Below are 12,505 nucleotides of genomic sequence, written 5' to 3'. Positions count from 1 at the left end.
TTCTATATTCTGCTGTCTGTTCTTCTTATTCTTCTGTATCTCACAACAAACGTCTCTCTTCGATTTGAATAATGCACCGCAACGCAGCAAAATAAATGAAATTCTTTCAACAAGCGGTCAAATAAGATGTCAATCAGCATCAAATTTCCAGAAGCAAATTACATTTTGGGGTGGCACCCGGGGTGGCCAATCAGATGTCAGGGGTGTCCAGTGCCACCCCGGACACCCCTCTGGCTCCGCTACTGCTCTGCAGGCACATGCTACTCGCTTTTTTGAATGGCCTGTCAGAATTGGTTGTAACGCCACACACTTCTGGACAGTAGGTGGCGGAGTAGTTAGTTTTGAGTTGGATGCAATCCGCCAACAATATTCGAAGAAGATCTTCCATTCCTTGTTGAGGCTTGCTCTGCTATCAGCTAGCGTTTTGGGAACAGCTTTGTCATCTTCTTAAACCTGGTAGTGATGATGGCAACTTTTTTCGGAGAAGTGCTGTCTGTTTATTCTCGTGCTGTGGATGACGATGAAGAGGACCAAGGTAATACAAATGAAGAAGATGAGCAAATTCGTAAAGAAATTGAAGAAAAGAGGTGAGCAGTAGCTACTGTAGCTAACATGCAAGCTAACTAAGTTGATAAAGCTATAGCTAGCTAGTCGGCAACTGCGTCAAAAGTCTTCAAGTTTTAGTGAGTCAGTTTAACTTCGCCTGCTCAATTTGTAAGTTGGTCTACATATCTGAACGATAGTATGTTAAATTAATTATTCAATTTAATAGCTAACGTTAGTCTTGCTGCATAGCCACTCCACGGGCTTGCACGGCGGTACGCTTTCACTTTCATTTGTTCTCTCTAAGGTGTAGGATGACTCACTAAGTAGTTAATCACAAACTACTGTTGACTGGTCACTATTTTAATCCTTTAGGGAGGTACACATTGAGTGGGGTCCAGAAGTCACAAAAGCGATAGAATATACTGGAAGCCAAACATTACAGTGCTCAGACTTCATCCTAGCAGTGGGTCATAACGCTGCAGGTAAGTTCATCAGATGTATCATTTATCACTATCTCTCCCACCCTCTTGTACACCCACATATCGTATAGTGTATGAAATGTGTTCTACACGCTGGTTTCAGGTCTTCTGTCAGCATATGTTTTAAACTCAGCCAGCTGGGATGCAGTAGGTCATGTGTCCCTGTGGAATGAGAGAAGTAGGGGCTCCTGCAGACACTCCAGTGCCCCTCTGCCAGGGGAACCAGCTTGTGTATTCTACAGATACAGGGACAACTCATCAGTAAGTAGCCATTGATTGTGCCTCTGGGTTTTATAGTTTTCACTATGATTCTCCCTGTTTCCACATCTTCCCACTTTGGCTCACATTCCCCATCACAGTATAATTACGCTTGAACAGGGCTTGAAATTGCGGAAAATTTTGGCTCTCGTCTCACGCTTTTGCCGTGAGACTCACGCGTTTCAACCATCTCTCACGCAACACCTTGTTATTCTCAAGCTGAGAAGTAAAGGATAACTTTTCCTTGTAAAATTAATGGGCGAGGCGCAGGCATACAGAGGCAATTTTTCTTTCCCGAGTTGAGAGTATCTCAAGATATATTTTAATATAACCCCCCCCCCCCCCCCCCCCCCGCCTGAAGCCCAGTAAATCTATAACATAAACACTTTAGTTGTGGCGCTCCTTAATATTCGGTGGGTCCTCCAATTTTTTGGCTGGTGCCCCTAACTTTTCAAAGTTGGGAGCACCAGTGCCAACAAGCAAAAAAGTTAATTTCAAGCCCTGGCAAATGTCCTTACTGTTAATTGGCTATATTGACTGTAAATTGTGTGTGTGAATGATGTGTGTGTGTAAATATATACATGATTTTATTTCAATAAAGGGTTATCAAGGAGTTGTCAGTAATGTTAAGGACTATTGTGCTGTAGGGGTGGAACGGTAGGTACATGTATTCGTACTGAACCGTACGGTACGGGCGTCACGGTTCGATGCTTGAAATTACACGGAGAATACACGGTATAAAAATAAATAAAACTCGCGTGCAAATTAATTAATGTAATGCGGAACTACTGTTAGATACTCGTGTTCTTTAGGGACATCTAATCTGAAGCTCTGATTGGCGCCGCCATGAGTCAGAGATAGGCTAGCTAGCAGCACTAAGGACGAGTGTGACGAGAGATGGAGGACCCGCCGCCTTTTTAAGATTGCAAGTTTGGGAAAACTTCAGTTACAGTAGTACAGGCGAGAGAGTGGTGGATAAGACGAGCACTGTGTGTCGGCGTTGTTCAGCAGTTGTGGGCAGTGACGTGCAGTCTGGGTAGGCAAGGTAGGCATTGCCTACCCTGCCAAAATTCAAACGTAAACATTTTTATTAAATCATTTTATTTAATAAACTTGTATTTGTATTTTTACTGTTTATTCTTGTGATTGATATATGCAATATGTGTGTTATTCCAATTGTTTAGACGTTACGATGACAAATGTAGCAGTTACGCATAAAAAAAAAAAAAAAAGTAGAATAAGCAGTGCTTTTACTGTCCGTTCACTGCGGACGACAAGCGAAAAACTCACTTGCACACTTCGATCCTGTATTCTTCAACATCTACAGTACCAGTCAAAAGTTTTGACACATTTTCCCATTCAAGTGCCTAGCCCAGGGGTACTCAATTAGAAACCCAAAAGGTCCACTAACCAAATTTCCATTCAGTCCAGGGTCCGGAACAATTCTGGTTTATTTTTCTGGCCCTTACCTCAGAGTTCTGGGGGTAATTTTGTTCAAAGTGTCCATGCTTTGTGTCATAGTGACCATAGCCGCAGGATATTTTATCAGGGGGGTGCTGCTGGGGGGGGGTTCTTAATGTTGTGGGGCGGTAGGGATGGACTGGGAGTAAAAATAGGTCATGCACATTCTGTTTGATGTGATGCTAGTTCGTGAGAACGCTAGGATACTTAATGCGACCATTTTTTTGCCTTTATTTGAGCACAAAATAGTTTTTTGAGCTTTATGTAAAATGAACATAGCAGTTTTTCAATTGGTAAAACCTTGTCTAGTGAAGGTGATGTCTTTTTGTCTCTTAATGTTTCAGCCCCACCCTTACGTTTCTTAGCCTGGTTTTCCATTGTTATTCTTCTCCCGGTGCTCCCGAGCACGCCATGTTTTTCGCTAAGGAAGAAACAGGTACTGTTAGCAAATCGATTAGCCTGCGTTGTTGTGAATGACACACACAACCTGACCCACAGAGGTTGCAACCAACTTTCAGTGAGTGAGTGAGTTGTCATGGTGATTACAGTTATTAAAGCTCCTGATTGGACCTTTGTATTGGACAAGTAAGATAGAAACCACATTTAGTTGGAACAAAAAGATGTGCCGGTTAAAATGGAAAAGTTCCGTCAAAATGAATGAATTCCATAATAATATATCGGTTATAGGTCCGGGTCCGGATAGGGAACCGCCTGGGTCCGGACCCGGACCGCGGTCCGCCAATTAGTGACCCCTGGCCTAGCCTCTTACTGACATCACCACACGTCACTGGTTGTGGGGTATGTGAGTGGAAATACATCTAACATGCCAACGCGCATCTGGCATGTGCTAAATGACTAAAAATATCTAACGCCATCACCCAGGTGTGCCAATCACAGGAACGAGACAAAACATTTTTTTCAACTTCTCCCTACAGTGCCTAACCAGCCATTTGATACACGTACAAATAGGGCCCAAAAAATTACTGACGCAATCGGAATTTACATGTCATCTTCAATGCGCCATATTCACTCGTAGAGGAAGCTGGTTTGTTTTGCTTTTCCGTCCATTGTACCGAACTCGTACTGAACCGTGATGTATGAACCGAACCATGACTTCAGTGTACCGTTCCACCCCTATTGTGCTGACCACACATTAAAGTAAGCTGTATCTCACAAATCTATAGGTTCTGATATGCCAAAGCGCTTGCTACATTGCAGAGGACCAGTTGTTTCAGTGGACAGAAAAGGTAGACTAAAGTTTGAATCATTGCTGTTGTATAATACCTATTCACATACTTTCAGACCAAACAATTTCTGAACAAATCTTTGTTGAACTTACCACCACTCCTTCCTTCTCCCCTTCAGGTATTCAGCTGCCTGCAGCCGAGGGGCCTTAGCGTGATGGTGTTGTCAGACAGCCCTGTGGCCGAGTACAAAACACCAGACTATCTGGATGCCAGCCCAGTCCCCTTCCTTCGTTCTCTCAAGACCAGCACTTACAAAAGCCAAACCCTCTGCCCTGCACTGGAGCAGCCCAACATAGTCACTGGGCTCCCTGCGGCAGGTATGGTCATATTAATGTCCACATGACTGCTACGCGTTTTCATGGAATTTGAATCATAAACACTGTGTGTTGTATCTGACAAACGACTCGAAAGTTAAAGAGTAACTGCAGGGTGCGAATTGGGGGGGAGGGGGGGGTTTGAGCTTCGATACATTTATATATCGTTCTTACCTGTAATTGTAAATATTACTTTACATTTACATTACATTAATGCATTTAGCAGACGCTCTTATCCAGAGCGACTTACAGTAAGTACAGGGACATTCCCCCGAGGCAAGTAGGGTGAAGTGCCTTGCCCAAGGACACAACGTCATGTGGCATGGCCGGGAATCGAACCAGCGACCTTCTGGTTACTAGCCCGATTCTCTAACCGCTCAGCCACCTGACGCTTTTATCCAAATCGACTTCCAAGAGAGAGCTTTACAAAAGTGCATAGGTCACTGATCATAACAACGAGATAGCCCCGAACATTGCGAGCAGCCAAAACATGAAGCATACATTGTGAAAACCAAATAAGTGCCAAAGGGAAGAACCATAAGAGCATGCAGTTAGACAAGTTACAATTAAACAACATGAAATTCAAAAGTGCAAGTGTACCTGTAGAAAAACAGTCAACAGTAAAAAATATTTCACAGCGATTACAAGAATTTAAATCCGTTACAACCAAACAACAAGAGCAACAAGTCTCTCAATAAGAGTCATTGTAATCCTGAAGGAAACTAACATCAGGTCCAGCCAAGCATTCCTAAGTGCCATTGTACTCCCGGAACAAGTGCGTCTTGAGCCTTTTCTTGAAGGTGGGGAGACAGTCAGTGTCCCTGATTGAGGTGGGGAGTTTATTCCACCATTGGGGGGCCAGACAGGAGAAGAGCTTGTGATGGGACCACCAGACGGTTGTCAGATGAAGGCCGTAGGTGGCGGGTGGGGGTGTAAGGCTGGAGGAGAGACTTGATGTAGTCGGGTGCAGTCCCGTTCACCGCTCGGATGGTCAGTACCAGAGTCTTGAATCTGATACGGGCCGTGATGGGAAGCCAGTGGAGGGAGATGAGGAGCGGGGTAACATGGGAGCGTCTGGGTAGATTGAATACCAGACGGGCCGCCGCGTTCTGAATCCTCTGGAGAGGGCGGGTTGCGCATGCTGGGAGACCGGCGAGCAGCGAGTTGTAGTAGTCCAACTTTGAGAGGACAAGTGCTTGGACTAGCAGCTGGGTGGAATGCTCAGACAGGTATCTCCTGATCTTCCGGATGTTGTAGAGGGTGAATCTACACGACCGGAAGAGCGCAGCAATGTGGGCTGTGAGGGAGAGCTCGTCATCCATGGCCCCCTCGAGGTTCCTGGCAGAGGATGAAGGGGTCAACGTTGCAGATCCCAGGGTGATTGAGAGATCGTGGGAGATGGAGGGCTTGGCCGGGATGATAAGTTCTGTTTTGGTGAGGTTCAGCTGGAGGTGGTGCTTGGTCATCCAGTCGGAGATGTCTGCGAGGCAGGCCTCAATCCTAGCTGAGATCCCCGGATCAGTCGGGGGGAACGACAGGTACAGCTGTGTGTCGTCAGCGTAGCAGTGGTAGGTGAAGCCATGGGAGCTGATAATCGGTCCAAGCGAGGTGGTGTACAGAGAGAAGAGGAGGGGTCCAAGGACGGAGCCCTGTGGCACACTAGTAGAGAGCAGGCGGGGTCCTGACACTTTGCCTCCCCAGGAGACCTGGTAGGATCTTCCCGACAGGTAGGATGAGATCCAATGAAGTGCAGTGCCAGTGATGCCCATTGCAGAAAGTCTGGCGAGCAGGATCTGATGGTTAACCGTATCAAACGCTGCAGAAAGATCCAGCAGAATGATGACGGATGACCTCGAAGCTGCTCTGGCAGACTGGAGGGCAGTGGTGACTGACAGGAGGGCAGTTTCTGTGGAGTGGCCAGTCTTGAAGAGGGGAGGTGACTGGATCAAGGGGACAGGAGGTGGGGCGATGAGAGAGAATGAGGTCAAAGATCTCTGCCTCGGACAGGGGAGAGAAAGAGTTTAGACATTTAGTAGGGTCAGTCATAGAGGGTGGGTGGGTAGGAAAGGTGGGTTCAGCGTACTTTACGCCCTGGAGAAGAAGTTGACCCCCCGATTGTTTTTTTTGTTTTGTTTTTTTACCCCCCCGATTGTCATTGTATAATTTGCACTCTGAGTAACTGAACACTAAAACCTCAGAGTTAAAACCTTATGTTTAATGCTCATGCACGGCTAAACACATCAATCCTGGTTTTGATACCAATAGTTTGCGAAGGGAGGGATTATTTATGAAGTACCTTCCCTTGAGATGTGCCAGATGGTAACATCCTTAGGCCTTAAGTGGAAGGGCAAAAATGAATATAAATCCAACACCCACGAAAGCATTTAAAGAAAATGTATGCAGTGCATCCGTAAAGTATTCACAGCTTCACCTTTTCCACATGTTAAGTTACAGCCATATTCCAAAATTGATTAAATTCATGTTCCCCTCAATCTACACACAATACCCCATAATGATAACGTGAAAAGAAAAATCTAAAAAACAAAAAAATTACATGACATACGGTGGGAAATTCAGTTGGTTGGACATGATTTGGAAAGGCACACACCTGTCTATATATACATATATATACATATATATATATATATATATATATACACCTGTCCCACAGTTGAGAGTGCATGTCAGATCACAAACCAAGCCATGAAGTCCAAGGAATTGTCTGTAGACCTCCAAGACAGTAATGTATCGAGGCACAGATCAATTTCTGCAGCATTGAAGGTCCCAATGAGCACAGTGGCCTCCATCATCTGTAAATGGTAGAAGTTTGGAACCATCAGGACTCTTCTTAGAGTTGGCCGCCCGGCCAAACTGAGAAATCTGGGGAGAAGGGCCTTACGCTGCGTGTCCACTACCACTACCAAAGCAACCCTAAGCACACCGCCAAGATAACAAAGGAGTGGCTTCGGGACAACTCTGTGAATGACTGAGTGGTCCAGCCAGAGCCCAGCCCTGAACCTGATTGAACATCTCTGGAGAGATCTGAAAATGGCTGAGCACCGACACTCCCCATCCAACCTGATGGAGCTTTAGAGGTCCTGCAAAGAAGAATGGGAGAAACTGACCAAAAATGGGTGTGCCAAGCTTGTAGCATCATGCTCAGAAAGACTTGAGGCTGTAATGGTTGCCAAAGGTGCTTCAACAAAGTATTAGCAAAAGCTGTGAATACTTGTTATATTTTCGTTCTTCATTTTTTGCACATCTATTTAAAAATATGAAACAAACTTTCCACTTTGTCATTATGGGGTATTGTGTGTAAAATGTTAAGGGACAAAATGAATTGAATCCATTTTGGAATAAGGCTGTAACATCACAAAATGTGGAAAAAGTGAATACTTTCCAGGTGAACTGTATTAAGAACAAGCCTATGGCTGGAATTATTTTCTGAAATTGGTATTCGTTACTCTTTTGAAAGTAAATTTGAACAAGAAGCTACTCATTGGACCCCATGGATGTTAAACAAGAACGTTTTGGCTAAGCTGTGACTGAAATAGATCTATGCTGTATTTTCAGTGCTCAACCACTGCCAGGTCCACCAGATCCCTACTGTCATGTACCAGTGCTACAGCGATGTAATCGCCCCAGACTCGGTCACAATGGGAACATACAAATCTGCACTGTCAAGTCTCAGCAAATTGGTCAAGGTGAGTGGTAATCTTCCTGATACCCGAAGGATATAAGCAATGTTAACTGCCAAGAAATTATTATATTACCATTAATTTTCTTTCAAACCTTTTTTCTGCTGCCTGTTTGTTTTTACAGTTGAACTCTTGTCCGAGTACAGATGTCCTTCGCAAGCTCGCCAAAGCCAGTGAGACTCAGAGTAACCTGTACACGTGAACATGAGGAATTATTTCACAGTTTTTACATTTACTGTCATATCATCTAACAGATGATTACAGAAAAGATTAATTAAAAAAACATATCAGTACTTGTGAATGTTGCTTTTATATTATGCCCAAAGGGCAATTTGTTGCACAGCCAGCAGTACACATACAATTCACACCAAAAAAACAAAATTACAAATGTGGAATTACATATTGTAATAAAAAAAAAACAATAGCAGGGACAAATTAATTCTTGAATCTATTGGTCCTGCATTTTGGCAGATTAAACCAGATGAAAGCAACCTGAATTCACTGAACAGGAGGTGACTATGGTCAGCAAGGATTGATTGTGCCTTTTCTAAATGACCCTCTCCCAACTGTTCACAAGTCACAGCTAGAATGAAGGCCCAGTCAATCCTTGCTGACCCTAGGATGACTACGTACTGTAACAAAAAAAATCATACATGATGCATAAACACATGATATGCTGGTTCACCTTATATCACCTAATTATCATAAAGCATAAGATGATATCAACTTTGATATTGGGCCATTTTACTGATGGGTGTCTACTTGGGGTGTAACGATACACTCAGCTCACGATTCAATACGTATCACAATACTGGGTGTACGATACAATACGTATCACAATATTTTGAACAAAATTTTTTATGAAACAAATTCAATTAACAGATTTTTTCCAAAACATGAAACATTTGCAATAATTGGGTGTGCTCAAGCCTTCGGCGAGAGCACAACCTTTGTTCTCTCACATATATATTATTATTATTATTATTTTTATTTCTTTTTGCCCCCCTAAAACTCAGTAAATACTTGGCCTACATAGACAACGTAGGTGTCAAAAGTTTCGTCTTGGTAGCGATTGAGTTGCTTCTATTGGAATTTACGTTCCGTTGCATGGTTTAAGCTTAAATTAAGTTTTTGTGGCGAAAAGTGAAGCTAACGGTGGCTAATTTGCTAGCCACAGTCACTGACGTTACTAACGTCACTGCGTCACTAACGTCACGAAAACACGCGTGACTACCTTTGCCAGAACATTCGTTTAGCATCTGTTAACTTGGGGGATAGCTAGGCTAACTATAGCTTTACTGCAAGGCAGCTGCAGAAACGCCACAAGAAAAGAGGCCAGGGTGATAACTATTTACTCATTTTACTTTGTGATATGACACACAATTGTGATGTGTAATGTACAATATAAGCTGATATTATTAAGGAAGTACATCTACTTTCGGAAACAGTAGTCTACTATTTCACTGAAGTATTAGCATCATGACATTAGCCTGTGTTTCCCGGGCAACACATACTACAGTGGTCTATGATGTAGCGTTATCTGTTTTCAATCGTTAAAATAAACATTCCTCACATATACATTTTCGTTGTAGGATTTATTCTGACATTAGAAACCGATTTGTTGGTGAAATTACCATTACCTGTGGTTTCAAACCAGTGTAGCTCACTGCAACGCTGTAGCTTACGCGAGACACACTACAAAAACATCTAGCTACAGTACACAGCTGTTTAGGAAGTCAAACGGCGACAGAAAATGTTCGGCACTCCCCTTACTTAAATCAAAAGTCTATCTAACTACTAACCTGAACTTCATTGCCACAGCCTAAACGTTGTCAATCTGTTCATGAAAATAATTAATTTCAGCCTAAACCGTACAACGGAACGTTAAAACCAATTCAACCAACGCAATCGCTACCAAGACGAACACAGCAGTAGCCTAGTACTGTACCGTAGTAGTACAATTTACCGGGGCAGCTTCTCAACACAGGGCTATATCGCATTTTGCGTTGTTACTGACAATGATCGCTACCAGTGAGCTTTTTATGAATGAGCAATTTTCCACTAAATAAATGTCAAGCTTATTTACGTTTTGGGGGGCATATTTTCAGTTAGCAGATGGTACCGTTTGAATTGCGATTCCATCTTCTACTGCCGGGTAACGTCGTAGAATAATCTTCAAAGGGGTTGTTTATTCATGAATGAATGCAATATGAGTAGGCTAAATGCCTGAAAATATCATGAGAAGAGAAAAACTTAAAATGACGTTTAAATCATAGAGATTAGGTCAATTTTTACACCGGTCTGCAATAATGTCACGAAAACACGCGTGACTACCTTTGGCAGAACATTCGTTTCGCATCTGTTAACTTGGGGGATAGCTAGGCTAACTATAGCTTTACTGCAAGGCAGCTGCAGAAACGCCACAAACAAAGAGGCCAGGGTGATAAATATTTACTCATTTTACTTTGTGATATGACACACAATTGTGATGTGTAATGTACAATATAAGCTGATATTATTAAGGTAGTACATCTACTTTCGGAAACAGTAGTCTACTATTTCACTGACATATTAGCATCATGACATTAGCCTGTGTTGCCCGGGCAACACATACTACAGTGGTCTATGATGTATCTGTTTTCAATCGTTAAAATAAACATTCCTCACATATACATTTTCGTTGTAGGATTTATTCTGACATTAGTAAACGATTTGTTTGTGAAATTACCATTACCTGTGGTTTCAAACCAGTGTAGCTCACTGCAACGCTGTAGCCTACTGTACCCGAGACACTAGTGTGAGTAGCTAACAACAACTCCTCAGCTGTTTAAGTCAAACGGCAACAGAACATGTTCGGCACTCCCCTTACTCAAAAGTCTTTCAGTAGGGAAACTATCTGACTACTAACCTGAACTTCATTGCCACAGCCTAAACTTTGTCAATCTGTTCATTAAAATAATTAATTTCAGCCTAAACCGTACAACGGAACGTTAAAACCAATTCAACCAACGCAATCGCTACCAAGACGAACACAGCAGTAGCCTAGTACTGTACCGTAGTAGTACAATTTACCGGGGCAGCTTCTCAACACAGGGCTATATCGCATTTTGCGTTGTTACTGACAATGATCGCTACCAGTGAGCTTTTTATGAATGAGCTATTTTCCACTAAATAAATGTCAAGCTTATTTACGTTTTGGGGGGCATATTTTCAGTTAGCAGATGGTACCGTTTGAATTGCGATTCCATCTTCTACTGCCGGGTAACGTCGTAGAATAATCTTCAAAGGGGTTGTTTATTCATGAATGAATGCAATATGAGTAGGCTAAATGCCTGAAAATATCATGAGAAGAGAAAAACTTAAAATGACGTTTAAATCATAGAGATTAGGTCAATTTTTACACCGGTCTGCAATAATGTCACGAAAACACGCGTGACTACCTTTGGCAGAACATTCGTTTCGCATCTGTTAACTTGGGGGATAGCTAGGCTAACTATAGCTTTACTGCAAGGCAGCTGCAGAAACGCCACAAACAAAGAGGCCAGGGTGATAAATATTTACTCATTTTACTTTGTGATATGACACACAATTGTGATGTGTAATGTACAATATAAGCTGATATTATTAAGGTAGTACATCTACTTTCGGAAACAGTAGTCTACTATTTCACTGACATATTAGCATCATGACATTAGCCTGTGTTGCCCGGGCAACACATACTACAGTGGTCTATGATGTATCTGTTTTCAATCGTTAAAATAAACATTCCTCACATATACATTTTCGTTGTAGGATTTATTCTGACATTAGTAAACGATTTGTTTGTGAAATTACCATTACCTGTGGTTTCAAACCAGTGTAGCTCACTGCAACGCTGTAGCCTACTGTACCCGAGACACTAGTGTGAGTAGCTAACAACAACTCCTCAGCTGTTTAAGTCAAACGGCAACAGAACATGTTCGGCACTCCCCTTACTCAAAAGTCTTTCAGTAGGGAAACTATCTGACTACTAACCTGAACTTCATTGCCACAGCCTAAACTTTGTCAATCTGTTCATTAAAATAATTAATTTCAGCCTAAACCGTACAACGGAACGTTTAATCGAATTCAACCAACGCAATCGCTATCAAGACGAACACAGCAGTAGTCTAGTACTGTACTGTAGTAGTAGAATTTACCGGGGCAGCTTCTCCACACAGGGCTATATCGCATTTTGAGTTGTTACTGACAATGATCGCTACCAGTGAGCTTTTTATGAATGAGCTATTTTCCACTAAATAAATGTCAAGCTTATTTACGTTTTTGGGGGCATATTTTCAGTTAGCAGATGGTACTGTTTGAATCGCGATTCTATCTTCTGCCGGTAAAGTCGTAGAATAATCTTCAAAGGGGGTTCTTTATTAATGAATGAATGCAATATGAGTAGGCTAAATGCCTGAAAATATCACGAGAAGGGACAACTTAAAAGGACGTTTAAGTCATAGAGATTAGGTCCATTTGTA

At 42.5% G+C, this 12,505-nt stretch overlaps 1 protein-coding gene across 1 annotated transcript; it reads left to right on the top strand.

Annotated features, from left to right (window-relative positions):
* Positions 1-398: 398 nt before the first annotated feature.
* Positions 399-8,304, top strand: psmg1 (proteasome (prosome, macropain) assembly chaperone 1). The gene is made up of 7 exons (XM_067257319.1): positions 399-587; positions 919-1,028; positions 1,129-1,286; positions 3,929-3,991; positions 4,110-4,308; positions 7,879-8,009; positions 8,128-8,304. Exons 1-7 carry the CDS (start codon positions 463-465, stop codon positions 8,203-8,205), a joined length of 864 nt encoding a protein of 287 aa, XP_067113420.1. The 5' UTR covers positions 399-462; the 3' UTR covers positions 8,206-8,304.
* Positions 8,305-12,505: the final 4,201 nt, after the last annotated feature.

Source organism: Osmerus mordax, chromosome 19, assembly GCF_038355195.1.
Source record: "Osmerus mordax isolate fOsmMor3 chromosome 19, fOsmMor3.pri, whole genome shotgun sequence".
Classification (NCBI taxonomy): Eukaryota; Metazoa; Chordata; class Actinopteri; order Osmeriformes; family Osmeridae; genus Osmerus; species Osmerus mordax.
Note: the sequence above shows the minus strand (reverse complement) of the source record. Positions and strands in the feature narration are given on the sequence as shown.